A 19,487-nucleotide genomic window follows, 5' to 3' on the forward strand; every position below is an offset into this window, starting at 1 on the left:
AACTACTATAATACTGCTCCTATATACAGAAATAAACTACTATAATACTGCTCCTATGTATAAGATTATAACTACTATAATACTGCCCCTATATACAGAAATATAACTACTATAATACTGCTCCTATGTGCAAGAATATAACTACTATAATAATGCCCCCTATGTACAAGAATATAACTACTATAATACTGCCCACTATGTACAAGAATATAACTACTATAATACTGCCCCTATGTACAAGAATATAACTACTATAATACTGCCACCTATGTACAAGAATATAATTACTATAATACTGCTTCTATATACAAGAATATAACTACTATAATACTGCCCCTATGTACAAGAATATAACTACTATAATACTGCTCCCTATGTACAAGAATATAACTACAATAATACTGCTCCTATGTACAAGAATATAAATACTATAATACTGCTCCCTATGTACAAGAATATTACTACAATAATACTGCTCCCTATGTACAAGAATATATCTACTATAATACTGCTCCTATATACAGAAATATAACTACTATAATACTGCTCCTATGCACAAGAATATAACTACTATAATACTGCTCCTATGTACAAGAATATAACTACTATTATACTATTCCTATGTACAGGAATATAACTACTATAATACTGCTCCTCTGTACATGAATACAACTATTATAATACTGCCCCCTATGTACAAGAATATAACTACTATAATACTATTCCTATGTACAAGAATATAATTACTATAATACTGCTCCTCTGTACACATATATAACTATTATAATACTTCCCCCTATGTACAAGAATATAGCTACTACAATACTGCTCCCTATGTACAAAAATATAACAACTATAATGCTGCCCTATGTATAAGAATATAACTACTATAATACTGCCCCCTATGTACAAGAATTTAACTACTATAATACTGCTCCTATGTATAAGAATATAACTACTATAATACTGCTCCTATGTATGAGAATATAACTACTATAATACTGCCCCCTATGTTCAAGAATATAACTACTATAATACTGCTCCTATGTATGAGAATATAACTACTATAATACTGCCCTCTATGTAAAAGAATATAACTGCTGTAATACTACCCCTATGTACAATAATATAACTACTATAATTCTGCCCCCTATGTACAAGAATATAACTACTATAACACTGCCCCCTAAGTACGAGAATATAACTACTATAATACTGCCCCTATGTATGAGAATATAACTACTATAATACTGCCCCTATGTATGAGAATATAACTACTATAATACTGCTCCTATGTATGAGAATATAACTACTATAATACTGCCCCTATGTACGAGAATATAACTACTATAATACTGCTCCTATGTACAAGAATATAACTACTATAATACTGCTCCTATGTACAAGAATATAACTACTATAACACTGCCCCCTAAGTACGAGAATATAACTACTATAATACTGCCCCCTATGTATGAGAATATAACTACTATAATACTGCCCCTATGTATGAGAATATAACTACTATAATACTGCCCCTATGTATGAGAATATAACTACTATAATACTGCTCCTATGTATGAGAATATAACTACTATAATACTGCCACTATGTACAAGAATATAACTACTATAATACTGCTCCTATGTACAAGAATATAACTACTATAATACTGCTCCTATGTACAAGAATATAACTACTATAATACTGCCCCTATGTACAAGAATATAACTACTATAATACTGCTCCTATGTACAAGAATATAACTACTATAATACTGCCCCTATGTACAAGAATATAACTACTATAATACTGCTCCTATGTACAAGAATATAACTACTATAATACTGCTCCTATGTACAAGAATATAACTACTATAATACTGCTCCTATGTATGAGAATATAACTACTATAATACTGCCCTATGTACAAGAACATAACTACTATAATACTGCTCCTTTGTATGAGAATATAACTACTATAATACTGCCCTATGTACAAGAATATAACTACTATAATACTGCTCCTATGTACAAGAATATAACGACTATAATACTGCCCTATGTACAAGAATATAACTACTATAATACTGCCCCCTATGTACAAGAATATAACTACTATAATACTGCTCCTATGTATGAGAATATAACTACTATAATACTGCTCCTATGTACAAGAACATAACTACTATAATACTGCTCCTATGTATGAGAATATAACTACTATAATACTGCTCCTATGTACAAGAATATAACTACTATAATACTGCTCCTATGTACAAGAGTATAACTACTATAATACTGCTCCTATGTACAAGAATATAACTACTATAATACTGCCCCCTATGTATGAGAATATAACTACTATAATACTGCCCCTATGTATGAGAATATAACTACTTTAATACTGCTCCTATGTATGAGAATATAACTACTATAATACTGCCCCTATGTACGAGAATATAACTACTATAATACTGCTCCTATGTACAAGAATATAACTACTATAATACTGCTCCTATGTACAAGAATATAACTACTATAACACTGCCCCCTAAGTACGAGAATATAACTACTATAATACTGCCCCCTATGTATGAGAATATAACTACTATAATACTGCCCCTATGTATGAGAATATAACTACTATAATACTGCCCCTATGTATGAGAATATAACTACTATAATACTGCTCCTATGTATGAGTGTTAGAACCTTGCTGTTAGGTTTTTTTTCCTTTGCTGGTCACATGACCTTGTTGGCCTATTTAGTCCTGCTCCGCCCTTCTGGCTTTGCTGGACTTCATTGTATATCTACTTTCTAGCTAGCCTGTGCTCTGTATCTAACTCTGTTAGTTTGCTTGGTCTACGGACCTCTATGTTCTATCTATTTTGTTTGTTCGTCTGTCAGCTACTATTTCTGTTAGGAGGTGTCCCATATTCCTCCCAGTCCTTAGTACTTGTAGGGATTCCCTCCCCACATCTATAGGTCTTCGTACAGACTAGATTAGGACTTTAGCAGGTCTGATCGCAGGATCAGGTTCCCTGTTACATCGTAGGGATTCAGCTGAGTCTCATAGTAGGGACAGATCTCCTCTCTTTCCTTAGCTTTGGTAGCAGAACATAACAATGAGAATATAACTACTATAATACTGCCCCTATGTACAAGAATATAACTACTATAATACTGCTCGTATGTACAAGAATATAACTACTATAATACTGCTCCTATGTACAAGAATATAACTACTATAATACTGCCCCTATGTACAAGAATATAACTACTATAATACTGCTCCTATGTACAAGAATATAACTACTATAATACTGCCCCTATGTACAAGAATATAACTACTATAATACTGCTCCTATGTACAAGAATATAACTACTATAATACTGCCCCTATGTACAAGAATATAACTACTATAATACTGCTCCTATGTACAAGAATATAACTACTATAATACTGCCCCTATGTACAAGAATATAACTACTATAATACTGCTCCTATGTACAAGAATATAACTACTATAATACTGCTCCTATGTACAAGAACATTACTATAATACTGCTCCTTTGTATGAGAATATAACTACTATAATACTGCCCTATGTACAAGAATATAACTACTATAATACTGCTCCTATGTACAAGAATATAACGACTATAATACTGCCCTATGTACAAGAATATAACTGCTATAATACTGCCCCCTATGTACAAGAATATAACTACTATAATACTGCTCCTATGTATGAGAATATAACTACTATAATACTGCTCCTATGTACAAGAACATAACTACTATAATACTGCTCCTATGTATGAGAATATAACTACTATAATACTGCTCCTATGTACAAGAATATAACTACTATAATACTGCTCCTATGTACAAGAATATAACTACTATAATACTGCTCCTATGTACAAGAGTATAACTACTATAATACTGCTCCTATGTACAAGAATATAACTACTATAATACTGCTCCTATGTACAAGAATATAACTACTATAATACTGCTCCTATGTACAAGAGTATAACTACTATAATACTGCCCCTATGTACAAGAATATAACTACTATAATACTGCCCCCTATGTACAAGAATATAACTACTATAACACTGCCCCCTAAGTACGAGAATATAACTACTATAATACTGCCCCCTATGTATGAGAATATAACTACTATAATACTGCCCCTATGTATGAGAATATAACTACTATAATACTGCCCCTATGTATGAGAATATAACTACTATAATACTGCTCCTATGTATGAGTGTTAGAACCTTGCTGTTAGGTTTTTTTTCCTTTGCTGGTCACATGACCTTGTTGGCCTATTTAGTCCTGCTCCGCCCTTCTGGCTTTGCTGGACTTCATTGTATATCTACTTTCTAGCTAGCCTGTGCTCTGTATCTAACTCTGTTAGTTTGCTTGGTCTACGGACCTCTATGTTCTATCTATTTTGTTTGTTCGTCTGTCAGCTACTATTTCTGTTAGGAGGTGTCCCATATTCCTCCCAGTCCTTAGTACTTGTAGGGATTCCCTCCCCACATCTATAGGTCTTCGTACAGACTAGATTAGGACTTTAGCAGGTCTGATCGCAGGATCAGGTTCCCTGTTACATCGTAGGGATTCAGCTGAGTCTCATAGTAGGGACAGATCTCCTCTCTTTCCTTAGCTTTGGTAGCAGAACATAACAATGAGAATATAACTACTATAATACTGCCCCTATGTACAAGAATATAACTACTATAATACTGCTCGTATGTACAAGAATATAACTACTATAATACTGCTCCTATGTACAAGAATATAACTACTATAATACTGCCCCTATGTACAAGAATATAACTACTATAATACTGCTCCTATGTACAAGAATATAACTACTATAATACTGCCCCTATGTACAAGAATATAACTACTATAATACTGCTCCTATGTACAAGAATATAACTACTATAATACTGCCCCTATGTACAAGAATATAACTACTATAATACTGCTCCTATGTACAAGAATATAACTACTATAATACTGCCCCTATGTACAAGAATATAACTACTATAATACTGCTCCTATGTACAAGAATATAACTACTATAATACTGCTCCTATGTACAAGAACATTACTATAATACTGCTCCTTTGTATGAGAATATAACTACTATAATACTGCCCTATGTACAAGAATATAACTACTATAATACTGCTCCTATGTACAAGAATATAACGACTATAATACTGCCCTATGTACAAGAATATAACTGCTATAATACTGCCCCCTATGTACAAGAATATAACTACTATAATACTGCTCCTATGTATGAGAATATAACTACTATAATACTGCTCCTATGTACAAGAACATAACTACTATAATACTGCTCCTATGTATGAGAATATAACTACTATAATACTGCTCCTATGTACAAGAATATAACTACTATAATACTGCTCCTATGTACAAGAATATAACTACTATAATACTGCTCCTATGTACAAGAGTATAACTACTATAATACTGCTCCTATGTACAAGAATATAACTACTATAATACTGCTCCTATGTACAAGAATATAACTACTATAATACTGCTCCTATGTACAAGAGTATAACTACTATAATACTGCCCCTATGTACAAGAATATAACTACTATAATACTGCCCCCTATGTACAAGAATATAACTACTATAATACTGCCCCCTATGTACAAGAATATAACTACTATAATACTGCCCCCTATGTACAAGAATATAACTACTATAATACTGCCCCCTATGTACAAGAATATAACTACTATAATACTGCCCCCTATGTATGAGAATATAACTACTATAATACTGCTCCTATGTATGAGAATATAACTACTATAATACTGCTCCTATGTATGAGAATATAACCACTTTACTTTAATTCTTCACGATAAAAACAAACAGTAATGACATTTTCAGTGTTTGCACTCGTGTGTTTGTCTTACATTCGGTAGCTCATATCTCAGTAATCATTAGATTCACGTCTTGAATTCCAGACGTCAGCAGTAGTTATATAATGTTACACAGTCAATTGTACAAGAACCAGTATCACACACGCACACTACAGTAAAGAACATGCATGAAACAGACGGACAGTTTGTTTTTCTTACCGTAGTCATTTTCGAGAGCCTGGCATCATATTGCAGTAAAATGATGAGTTATTACCATGTATTATGGTCTGTTTAGGGGGAAAAAAAGCAAATAGCAGTGAATTTCTTTGTTTTTATACTTTTGCACAATGAAAATAAACCTGCAGTAAGTCGTTGACAATTCTACAAAATCCCCAGAAAAATCTTCACCATATGACGCTCAGCTGAATTATTTTGATGTATATCTCGCTGCCGGATTCTGGATTAAGACTGGTTCTATAGAACGCCAAAATTAATGAATTCCCCCAAAAAGTTTTGTTTCATGCTTTGTATATTTGGTTTCACTCCTGAATAGCCATCACTCATCACAATTTACATTTCCTTCCCTACAGGTGCAATGTTTGTCACCTCCATACTAGACTTTTACAGGAAAGGATAATAAATTACAGTACCTGATAATCTGGTTCTTCCTTCCTGGGTGGTGTCCTGTTGCTCTGTGGAAAGAAGAAAATTCTTTTTTCAATTTGTGGTTTCTTTTAGATGGAAATTAAGAAAACATTTGCAAATCTGTTCAATAAAGTCCAAAGAGTACGAGGATCAGAATAATTATATATGCTTTTAGAAGTTTGTGACAATGCAACTTTAAAAGTAGACTTTTAGAGTTGATTGAATCTGCCATGATTCGATTTTGCCAAATTGTGTGCCTTTTACGCGAAAATTAGATTTGCACAAAGTTTCACTTTATACCCCATAGCATAATAAACTTAAAAAAATTAATACTCCTTTGCAAATCGCTTCCTGCTAATTTTGCAAAATTTTAGCCAGCTGCAACTGCCATTTTTTCTGAATTGTAAAGGGCACATGTTACACGCATGCCGCTAGGTTCAGATAGGGTGAGACCGGTTACATCAATTCGTTGGAATCCTGGGGGAACCGTTACTCAGGGCGACCATAGACTTCAGCTTCTCTCAGGCACAGTATAGATTCAATTGCTGACCAGACACATTTGACAAGAGTCCTCAGAAACGGTAGAACAGTAACATTTAATGAGGCACGGCCAGTGCAATTTAAGTGTCTCTTTGAGCAACAGGCTCCAGTAACAACAGTACAATCTCCTCACAGTACAGCACAGTTTTAATGCATACACAACCACAGGCTTTTCCTTCACAAGGGCTCCATAGTACACAGCATTCTTTATCCTGCATGGAGTTGGAGGGGGGGAGGGTTGACGAGGGAGATGATAGGGATCAGGATTCCCTCCAGTCCTTATCTTTCTGCCTGATAATACTCCACACGGTTAGCTCAGGGAGTCTATCTGACCTGTGTTTAGCTTCCGTCCTGACCTGAATTCTGTTCCCCTGCCTTCTGTGAGATGCAGATCATACGCCACCTTTATCTTCGGCTTCAGCTAGACAGTAAGCAACTTCCCCACAATCCCCCTGGGGCTCTGCTAAAACACTCCCTGTCTCATGTGACTGTGTTAACTCCTCTAGTTGCTGGATGCTTCTGGAGCACAACACTCCCTGTCTCCTGTGCTTGTGTTACTTCTAACAGTAGCTGGATGCTTTGGAAGCAACAGCACTACTTCTGCATGTCACACACACTTCACTGCTTTCCTGTCCGGCTATCACAAAAGCCCGCTGTCCAATCCTCTGCACCTCTTCTTTTTCCCTTCCTCCTTCATGGACATTCTCTCCTGCCTCATCAACCCAGTCGACACAACGAGTACTATAACATATTGATGGCGCTGTACTTAGTGAAGCCAGAAGTCATGGCATTAAGCATAGAAGCAGAAGAGAAGGTTTACGATGGAAGAAGCACAAAAGAAATTGTGAGGAGGACTGGACAATGGGCTGTGGAGATGGCGTGACAGCTGAACGGTGAGATGGGGATAATTTTTTTTTTCAAAATGTCTTCCTGATCCTCCACAATTCAGAAAAATGTTAGTCGCCACTGGCTGTGATTTTGTCGAATTTGCAAAAAAATGCTGAAAATGTAAAATCCCACTGACCACAAGTTCCCAAATCTTTCCCAGAAGATTGGAAGCTGTTTTAAAGGAAAGCAAATTCCCTATTAATGCCTATGGATTGAGAATGGGATGTCAGAAAAGCTCCTGTAGAGGTAGCGGGCAGCTGTCGGATTGAAGGTTTCTGCGGTGGATCTGTCTTTGGAAATCACTGATGGGAAAGTTGTGATTGACCATAACTTTACCTGAAATAATCAACTATGTAACAAGTTGGTCACGCTCTCTGACACCTTTTTTTTACTAATTTATCAAAACGGTGTAATCCTAGGCGGTCTTAAAGAAGCCCTCTTCCCATCAAAATCTTTATCCGCCTAATATATTGCAATCATCATATTATACAGCACTGTGTGCTTACAATTGCTCATTTTGCCTTTCTACCCAGTTAATTCTTCTCTTTTCCATTAGGTCTATGACATCCCGTGATTAATAACTGACTAGCTGAATCCTTCTAAGCTCAATGTAGAAACAGGAGGTCAATTTTTTCTGCACAAGTCATGACTCACTGCAAAAGTTCCAGTAGGGGAAAGGAGGGAGCAGTTGGGTGAGATGTTGAAGAGGCGAATAATTTATAACGGGAAAAGAGACCTTCTGTTTCTACATACAGCAGAGAAGAATTAACTGGGTAGAAAGGCAAAATGAGCAATTGTAAGTACACAGTGCTATATAATATGATGACTGCAATATATTAAGAAGATAAAAACTTTGATAGGAGTGCTTCTTTAAATTGCTATAAATTATCAAACTGGTTCATGCTATTTGATAAATCTGTCCAATTTATGTTTATACTACCCATCAGATTTCTGAGCGAAATTACAGCATGCTGCAATTTTTTTTTCTCATGCCAAATACAGCTGAGAAAAAAAATACTCAGATCTGTACTGACTCAATAAATAACATTGTTCCGAGTGCAATCTGATTTTTTATCGGATTGCACTCATCTATGTTATGCCCCAGTGTGTCTGAGCCTTTATAAATATGCCCCAATTTGGTAAAATCTTACCGCTGTTCCTGGAAGATTCCTTTCATACATGTTTTCTGATCGAGAATCCGGATTTTCATACACAGATTCGGGGGATTTACCTGTTTAAATGATTAAATAAAATAAAATAATTAAAATAAAAATGTACGACAGCCAGCATTTACATAAACTGCAATTTTCAGGTTAATGTGCATCTACGAGAAATTAATACTTTAAAATTATTCCTGAAAAAGAAAGGTCAATCAATAATCCTTTTATTTTTAGTTGAAAAAAGCAATGATCCAGCTTTACAATAACAATTTAAGAAAAAAGTAATCAATACGCACGTCGGTGTATACGCTTCTTAAATATGAAGAATGCAATGACTCCTATTATTGCCACACCAGCGAGTACTCCTATAATGATACCAGCGATTGCTCCACCATCCAGTCCACTACTGGAACCACCTAGAAAAGAAAACAAAAAAAATCAACCATGGGTGTTTTTACAATAAAGTTTAATAAAAAACAATTTCAAAAACTATTTTCCACTAATTAACCATTATCACAGCTGCATGATGATGATAGTACAGTGGAGGACTAGAGTATATTCCATTGTGGACTTTGCATATTGGGTCATCTAGAAACTGGGCATAAAACAGAAGATACTGCTGCATCACCTGTCACGATTGTGTCAGAAGTGACAGACAGTCACCCTGTGGTGGGTTGCAGGAGAGCTCTACGCTTGGCATTGCAGACACCTTCTTAGAAGCTATCTCTCTAGGACCCAGATGCTACCTTTCTCTGGCTAATTAACACCCTGCCTGGGTGTATAAATACCTGCTGTGTTCCAGAGGGAGGTGTCGGCGATATTCATTACCCCTTGTGAAGGCTTTAGCAAGAGCAGTACTTCTTCCTCTCTGATGCCTGAGGATGTGTGCGCATTTGTCTGAAGTCATCTAAAGCTAAGCTATTTCCCCCTGTTTGTCCTCCCTTATTGTCTTTAGTGTTCAGTGGGAATCGACTAGTGATCATCTCCTCCCTTCCCTAGCCTTAGTCAACGCCAGGGAAAGACAGGGCGAGGAACGCGTGCAACGATTGGTGAAGAACCAATATAGGGACGTTAGGGGAGACAGGGTGATATTCTATCAGCCAGGAGGTCTCCACTTCCCTAGAGTCTGGGTTTCCTTTCCCTCTTCCCTTTGTGTTGCACTCTTTCCCACACCTTGTGTGACATCACCAGTCATAAAATCCCCCAGAAATGGGAACAATATAATGAGATCTGGAAATATAGTGGACAGAGTTCATAAAAATATGGATCTGGATTTTATTACCTACTATAATAAAAACTTGGTATAGAAACCTGATTAAAATGTCCTATTAGGGAATTATAAATTAATACAGGGTGTTCGCTTTTCAGGATCTACAACTAATAGCTATAGTCTGCACCCAGCAATTTTTTGCGTAGACTGTGTAGTACTTAATTTCCCCTGCGGAGGCACTGTAGGAAAACTAAACACTCGATGCTGAAAATCCCAACAGACTAAAACAGATTGATTATGACTAGTGTTGAGCGATACCTTCCGATATCAGGAAATGCAAGTCAATGGGACACAAATATCGGAATGAAAATAAACCCTTTCTTTCCTTGTAGGTTAATTCTACATGAAGGAAAACAACTAACAATAATGTAGAATGTATTGGGGGAGGTGGTTGCCCAAATCAATGGGAACAGTGCTCACAGTGAAACATGAAAAGCCGGCAATTCAGCAGCGGCATACACCGGTACCCGACAATTTAGAACAAAAAGGATAAAGCTTCACACATAGATTAGATAGATAGAAACATGTCAGTCACATATATATGAAGTACAGTGACAGTGTTGCTTACTGTACTTGTCATTTAGTGTGAAGGATTTATTTAAAAAAATAATAATGTTTTCATGCACCGTCTCTTTAAAAAAGCCGGCCGGCAATTCAGCAGCGGTACCCGACAATTTAGAATAGAAGGAATAGAGCATCACACATAGATTAGATAGATAGAAACATGTCAGTCACATATATAAGAAGTACAGTGACAGTGTTGGTTACTGTACTTGTCATTTAGTGTTAAAATAAAGGATTTATTAAAAAAAAAATTGGCGTGGGGTTCCCCGTAATTTTAGTCTCTAGCGGAGGTTAAGCAGACAGCTGGGGCAGATGTTTGAAGCCTGGGAAGGGGGTAATACCCATGGAGCTTCCCAGGCTACTAATATCAGCCCCCAGCTGAATACATAGCCTTTACTAGCTATTAAAATGGGGGACCCCCCCCAAAAAATGACGTGGGGTCCCCCCTATTTTAATAGCTAGCAAAGGCTAGGCAGACAGCTGGGGGCTGATATTAATAGCCCAGGAAGGGTGCCATGAATATTGGCCCCCTCCCAGGCTAGAAACACCAGCCGTCAGCCGCCCCAGAAATGGCGCATCCATAGGATGTGCCAATTCTGGCACTTAGCCTCGCTCTTCCCACTGCCCTATAGTGGTGGCAGTGGGGTAATAGGGCTGGGGTTGATGTCAGCTTATAATGCCAGCTGACATCAAGCCCAGGTTAGTAATGGAGAGGCGTCTATAAGACACCCCCATTACTAACCCCATAGGCAAAGTTAAAAAAAACACAAACACCCAGAGTAAAGTCCTTTAATTGAAATAAACACACAATTCTTTATTGTTCTAAATTAAACCATACTTACCATCACGCCCATTCCAGCTGAAGCCAACGATCTACTGCAATAAAAGAAAAATAATAAAGCAACATCATCCTTACCTTTCGATGGTTCCCAGGACGGCTCTAGCTCTGCTACACCGAGATGACAGGCTGGACCGCAGCAGAAAGCTGCCATCCAGCCTGTCATCCCGCAGACACTGAGAAGCGCAGGCATGCTTGCGCTCCTCAGTGTCTGGCTGTGACGGCATCCAGATGAGCCGACAATGAACTCAGCTCACCTCATGCACGTCACTGACAGCGTGGGAGAATTCTCCTGCGCATGCGGTGAGCGTGAGAGAATTCTCCTGCTGAAGCGCTGAGCGCAGGAGAATTTTCCCACGCTGTCAGTGACGTGCATGAGGTGAGCTGAGTTCATTGGACATGACCTCGGCTCATCTTTATGCCGTCACAGCCTGATACTGAGGAGCGCAAGCATGCCTGCGCTTCTCAGTGCCTGCGGGATGACAGGCTGGATGGCAGCTTTCTGCTGCGGTCCAGCCTGTCATCTCGATGTAGCAGAGCTGGAGCTGTCCTGGGAACCATCGAAAGGTAAGGATGATGTTGCTTTATTATTTTTCTTTTATTGCAGGAGATCGTTGGCTTCAGCTGGAATGGGCATGATGGTAAGTATGGTTTAATTTAGAACAATAAAGAATTGTGTGTTTATTTAAATTAAAGGACTTTATTCTGGGTGTTGTGTTTTTTTTAAATACTTTACTAGAAATTCATGGTGGTCATATCTAATATTGGCGTGACCCCATGAATTTCGGGCTTAGGGCCAGCTGATAATGCCAAGCTGGCCCTAACCCCTTTATTACCCAGTGAGCCACCGCACCAGGGCCCTGGATGAGTTGGGTACAGCGCCAGAAGATGGCGCTTCTATGAACGCGCCATTTTCCGGGGTGGCTGCGGACTGCAATTTGCAGCAGTGGGGGGCCCAGAAAGCTTGGGCCTCCCTGCGCTGCAGATTCCAGCCCCCAGCTGTCTAGTTGTAACTGGCTGGACACAAAAACAGGGCGAAGCCCCACGTATTTTTTTTTAAATTATTTCATGAAATTCATGAAATAATAAAGAAAAAAAGGGCTTCCCTATATTGTTGTGTCCGGCCAGGTACAAATAGGCAGCTGGTGGTTGGGGGCAGCCCGTTCCTGCCTGCTGTACCTGACTGGACACAAATATAGTGCGAAGCCCCACGTCAATTTTTTTTTAATTATTTCATGAATTTCCTGAAATAATTTAAAAAAATTGAAGTGGGGCTTCACACTATATTTGTGTCCAGCCAGGTACAGCAGGCAGGAACGGGCTGCCCCCAACCTCCAGCTGCCTATTTGTACCTGGTTGGACACAACAATATAGGGAAGCCCTTTTTTTCTTTATTTCATGAATTTCATGAAATAATTAAAAAAAAAATACGTGGGGCTTCGCCCTATTTTTGTGTCCAGCCAGGTACAACTAGGCAGCTGGGGGCTGGAATCCGCAGCGCAGGGAGGCCCAAGCTTTCTGGGCCCCCCCGCTGCAAATTGCAGTCCGCAGCCACCCCGGAAAATGGCGCGTTCATAGAACCGCCATCTTCTGACGCTGTACCCAACTCATCCAGGGCCCTGGTGCGGTGGCTCACTGGGTAATAAAGGGGTTAGGGCCAGTTTGGCATTATCAGCTGGCCCTAAGCCCGAAATTCATGGGGTCACGCCAATATTAGACATGACCGCCATGAATTTCTAGTAAAGTATTTAAAAAACATAACACCCAGAATAAAGTCCTTTAATTGAAATAAACACACAATTCTTTATTGTTCTAAATTAAACCATACTTACCATCATGCCCATTCCAGCTGAAGCCAACGATCTCCTGCAATAAAAGAAAAATAATAAAGCAACATCATCCTTACCTTTTGATGGTTCCCAGGACAGCTCCAGCTCTGCTACATCGAGATGACAGGCTGGACCGCAGCAGAAAGCTGCCATCCAGCCTGTCATCCCGCAGACACTGAGAAGCGCAGGCTTGCTTGCGCTCCTCAGTGTCAGGCTGTGACGGCATCCAGATGAGCCGACAATTAACTCAGCTCACCTCATGCACGTCACTGACAGCGTGGGAAAATTCTCCTGCGCTCAGTGCTTCAGCAGGAGAATTCTCTCACGCTCACCGCATGCGCAGGAGAATTCTCCCACGCTGTCAGTGACGTGCATGAGGTGAACTGAGTTCATTGTCGGCTCATCTGGATGCCGTCACAGCCAGACACTGAGGAGCGCAAGCATGCCTGCGCTTCTCAGTGTCTGCGGGATGACAGGCTGGATGGCAGCTTTCTGCTGCGGTCCAGCCTGTCATTTGAATGTAGCAGAGCTGGAGCCGTCGTGGGAACCATGGAGAGGTAAGGATGATGTTGGTTTATTATTTTACTTTTATTGCAGTAGATCGTTGGCTTCAGCTGGAATGGGCGTGATGGTAAGTATGGTTTAATTTAGAACAATAAAGAATTGTGTGTTTATTTCAATTAAAGGATTTTATTCTGGGTGTTTGTGTTTTTTTTTAACTTTGCCTATGGGGTTAGTAATGGGGGTGTCTTATAGACGCCTCTCCATTACTAACCTGGGCTTGATGTCAGCTGGCATTATAAGCTGACATCAACCCCAGCCCTATTACCCCACTGCCACCGCAACAGGGCAGTGGGAAGAGCGAGGCTATGTGCCAGAATTGGCGCATCCTATGGATGCGCCATTTCTGGGGCGGCTGACGGCTGGTGTTTCTAGCCTGGGAGGGGGCCAATATTCATGGCACCCTTCCTGGGCTATTAATATCAGCCCCCAGCTGTCTGCCTAGCCTTTGCTAGCTATTAAAATAGGGGGGACCCCACGTCATTTTTTTGGGGGGTCCCCCATTTTAATAGCTAGTAAAGGCTAGGTATTCAGCTGGGGGCTGATATTAGTAGCCTGGGAAGCTCCGTGGGTATTACCCCCTTCCCAGGCTTCAAACATCTGCCCCAGCTGTCTGCTTAACCTCCGCTAGAGACTAAAATTACGGGGAACCTCACGCCAATTTTTTTTTTTAATAAATCCTTTATTTTAACACTAAATGACAAGTACAGTAACCAACACTGTCACTGTACTTCTTATATATGTGACTGACATGTTTCTATCTATCTAATCTATGTGTGATGCTCTATCTTTCTGTTCTAAATTGTCGGGTACCGCTGCTGAAATGCCGGCCGGCTTTTTTAAAGAGACGGTGCATGAAAACACTAATATTTTTTTAAATAAATCCTTTAACACTAAATGACAAGTACAGTAAGCAACACTGTCCCTGTACTTCTTATATATGTGACTGACATGTTTCTATCTATCTAATCTATGTGTGAAGCTCTATTCTTTCTGTTCTAAATTGTCGGGTACCGGTATATGCCGCTGCTGAATTGCCGGCTTTTCATGTTTCACTGTGAGCACTGTTCCCATCGATTTGGGCAACCACTGTAATGCCACAACCACCATGGCTGTGGCATTAACGTCTTAAAAAATATTAATTCCTGCTATTTCATTTAATTGTAATGTAAGGGAGATAATGTAATGTCAGCGCTTGAGCAGGAGAATTCTCCCACGCTGGGATGGCATTCTGATGACAGGCTGGATCGCAGCTGAGCGCTGCCATCTAGCTTGTCATCCTTCAGAGACACTGCAGAGCGCAGGCATTATGTGAACTTCCAATTCCGGTATTCGATATTGTAAAAGTATCGGAACTCAGTATCGGAACTCCGATACAGCGAATATCGGTCGATACCCGATATTTCAGTATCGGAATGCTCAACACTAATTATGACTCATGATTGACTGAGACGATTAATTAATTTATTGTACTTAACTTACCGCTTTGGGACACTTTAACATTAAAAAGGAAGGTTGTGTTTCCAATAAAATTTTCGGCGACACATTTATATTCTCCAGATTCGGCCGCGGACAACTTATCGATGTTGAGAATGGATATATAGGGCGTGGAGTCCACCTTGAATTTACTGCCAGTCTGAATAGAACTAGAACTATTGCCCCGGAACCAGGAGAAGGTAGCCGGAAGGACCTGAATTGATGAGGCAGTGGCCCGCGACTGGACTCCAGCTTGTAGATTCACTGTTAGGTTGACTGCACCTCCGACTAGAGCCGGAGTAACTGTATAATTTTTATAGTTAGGAGACGTAGGAGTCTCTGATGGAAGAAGTAGAAGAAAATATAGAATAATTAGTTTCCAATGCATGTAAAAAAATACTTATTTGCGTATATTTTTCTATCAAGGACTTCTTATCAGATGCAATTGATCAAAGACTATATATAACACGATATTCTTACAAAAAATGTATCGATTTATTCTTGGATTGTCCATTAAAAAGAATAATTGCAGTAGTTACATAAAATAGTTAAATAGTTACAAAGTGATTGTCTATTTGTCCATAATTAGCTTAATAGTTGAGATTCACCCATCTTTTCCTGGGATCCTGGATGGTAGATTGTAACATAGTAACATAGTTTTTAAGGTTGAAGGAAGACTAAGTCCATCTAGTTCAACCCATAGCCTAACTTGTTGATCCAGAGGAAGGCAAAAAAAAAACATGTGGCAAACACTAAGCTCCACATTGGGGAAAAAAATTCCTTCCCGACTCCATACGACAATCAGACTAGTTCCCTGGATCAACGCCCTATCAAGGAATCTAGTATTTATAACCTGTAATATTATACTTTTCAAGAAAGGCATCCATGCCCTTCTTAAATTTTAACAGTGAATCACTCATTACAACATCATGCGGCAGAGAGCTCCATAGTCTCACTGCTCTTACAGTAAAGAATCCCCATCTGTGATTATGATTAAACCTTCTTTCCTCCAGACATAGAAGATGCCCCCTTGTTCCCGTCTCAGGCCTCAGAGTAAAAAGATCAGTAGAAAGGTCTTTGTACTGTCCCCTCCTATACTTGTACATAGTAATAAGATCACCCCTAAGCCTTCTTTTTTCCACAGTAAATAACCCCAAGTGTAATAACCTGTCTTGGTATTGCAGACCCCCCAGTCCTCTAATAACCTTGGTCGCTCTTCCCTGCACCCGCTCTAGTTCAGCTATGTCTTTCTTATACACCGGAGACCAGAACTGTACACAGTATTCTAAGTGTGGTCGCACTAATGACTTGTATAGAGGTAAAATTATGTTCTCCTCATGAGCATCTATGCCGCTTTTAATGCATCCCATTATTTTATTTTCCTTTGCAGCAGCAGCCTGACACTGGCCACTAAACGTGAGCTTGTCATCCACCAATACACCCAGGTCTTTTTCAGTTACAGTTTTGCCCAGTGTTTTACAATTAAGCATATAATTATACATTTTATTTCCTCTGCCCAAGTGCATTACCTTACATTTATCCCCATTAAAGCTCATTTGCCATTTATCAGCCCAAGCTTCTAGTTTACATAGATCCTCCTGTAATATAAAATTGTCCTCCTCTGTATTGATTACCCTGCAGAGTTTAGTGGTGTCATCTGCAAATATTGAAATATTACTCTCTATGCCCCCTACAAGGTCATTAATAAATATGTTAAAAAGAAGGGGGCCCAATACTGACCCCTGTGGTACCCCACTGTTAACTGAGACCCAGTTTGAGTGTTTTCCATTAATAACCACCCTTTGTTTCCTATCACTGAGCCAATTCTTAACCAACATACATATATTTTCCCCTATCCCCATTGTTCTCATTTTATGTATCAACCATTTGTGTGGAACCGTATCAAAAGCTTTTGAAAAGTCCATATACACAACATACACTGCATTTCCTTGGTCCAGTCCAGAACTTGCCTCCTCATAAAAACTGATCAGATTAGTTTGACAGGAATGGTCCCTCGTAAACCCATGTTGATATTGGGTCATGAGGTTATTCTTCTTCAGATACTCTATCATAGCATCTCTTAGGAAACCCTCCAGGATTTTACCCACAGTAGAGGTTAAGCTTACCGGCCTATAATTTCCAAGTTCAGTTTTTGTCCCCTTTTTGAATATTGGCACCACATTTGCTATACGCCAGTCCTGTGGTACAGACCCTGTTATTATGGAATCTTTAAAGATTAAAAATAATGGTCTATCTATGACATTACTTAATTCCTGCAGTACTCGCGGGTGTATCCCATCCGGGCCCGGGGATTTGTAAACTTTAGTGATTTTTAGACGCCGCCGTACTTCCTACTGGGTTAAGTATGTGACATTTACTGGAGAATTTTTGTTATCACTAATCATGTTTTCTGTCATGCGATTTTCTTGTGTAAATACGGTTGAAAAAAAATCATTTAGCATATTGGCTTTTTCCTCATCCTCATCCACCATTTCACCCAGACTATTTTTAAGGGGGCCAACACTATCATGTTTTAGTTTTTTACTATTTATGTAGTTAAACAATATTTTGGGATTATTTTTACTTTCTCTGGCAATGAGTCTCTCTGTCTCAATCTTTGCTGCCTTGATTTGTTTTTTACATAATTTATCTAATTTTCTATATTTATTTAATGCCTCATCACTACCTACTTGCTTTAGTTCTCTAAATGCTTTCTTTTTGTCACTTATTGCACCCCTTACAGCTCTATTTAGCCATAGTGGTTTCCTCCTATTTCTAGCATGTTTATTCCCATAGGGTATATATTGTACACAGGTCCTATTCAGGATGTTAATAAATATCTCCCATTTGCTTTGTGTAGTTTTATCTCTCAGGATATCGTCCCAGTTTATTGCACTAAGATCATCTCTTAACTGTTGGAAATTTGCCTTCCTGAAGTTTAGTGTCCTTGTAACCCCTCTACTACACATCTTATTAAAGGTTACATGAAAGCGTATTATTTTGTGATCACTATTACCCAAGTGACCCCCAACTCGTATATTTGATATGCGGTCTGGCCTATTGGTTAATATTAGGTCTAGCAGTGCCCCCCTTCTTGTTGGGTCCTGAACCAGTTGTGAAAGGTAATTGTCTCTCATAGTAGTCAAAAACCTATTTCCTTTGCTTGAACTACATGTTTCTGTCCCCCAATGTATTTCAGGGTAGTTGAAGTCTCCCATAATAATGACTTCTCCTTGAGTCGCTGCTTCATCTATTTGCTTTATGAGGATATTCTCCGCTACTTCCATTATTTTTGGAGACTTATAACAAACCTCTATCAGTAATTTATTACTTTTTCCCCCTCCCCTTATCTCCGCCCACAGGGACTCTACATTTTCATTAGATTCACATATATCCTCCCGCAAGACAGGTTTTAAGGATGATTTTACATATAAACACCCCCCCCCCCTCGCTTGTTTGTATGGTCATTTCTGAACAGACTATAGCCCTGTAAATTAACTGCCCAGTCATGGCTCTCGTCCAGCCACGTCTCAGATGTCCCTACCATGTCATAATTATTTTCCAACAAAATTAATTCTAATTCCTCCATTTTGTTGGTGAGGCTTCTGGCATTAGTGTACTTGCATTTTATGTATCTCTCTGTACCTCTATTCCTTCTTACTTTATTGACTGTTCTAACCCCACCCCCAATTTCTTTATTTGTGCCCAGGTCACTATCTGCACTATCTTCCCCACCTATAAAATGAATACCTTCCCCCCCAATCCCTAGTTTAAACACTCC

The 19,487-nt window shown here is 39.0% G+C and overlaps 1 protein-coding gene across 3 annotated transcripts in view; it reads right to left on the reverse strand.

The window, feature by feature from the left end:
• The window catches only part of LOC141172077 (cell adhesion molecule CEACAM5-like), a 119,862-nt gene that overhangs the window by 86,955 nt on the left and 13,420 nt on the right, over positions 1-19,487 (reverse strand). For all 3 annotated transcript variants that reach the window (XM_073655913.1, XM_073655914.1, XM_073655912.1), the window contains 5 exons: positions 15,713-16,045; positions 9,465-9,584; positions 9,160-9,239; positions 6,586-6,627; positions 6,155-6,222 (listed from right to left, as the gene is read on the reverse strand). In XM_073655913.1, the coding sequence (XP_073512014.1) occupies positions 6,160-6,222; positions 6,586-6,627; positions 9,160-9,239; positions 9,465-9,584; positions 15,713-16,045 (638 nt within the window). In that variant the 3' untranslated portion in view covers positions 6,155-6,159. The remainder of the gene's footprint in view (positions 1-6,154; positions 6,223-6,585; positions 6,628-9,159; positions 9,240-9,464; positions 9,585-15,712; positions 16,046-19,487) is intronic.

The sequence above is a fragment of the Phyllobates terribilis genome, unplaced genomic scaffold (assembly GCF_046119375.1).
Source record: "Phyllobates terribilis strain yellow unplaced genomic scaffold, ASM4611937v1 Scaffold_12__6_contigs__length_324123572, whole genome shotgun sequence".
Classification (NCBI taxonomy): Eukaryota; Metazoa; Chordata; class Amphibia; order Anura; family Dendrobatidae; genus Phyllobates; species Phyllobates terribilis.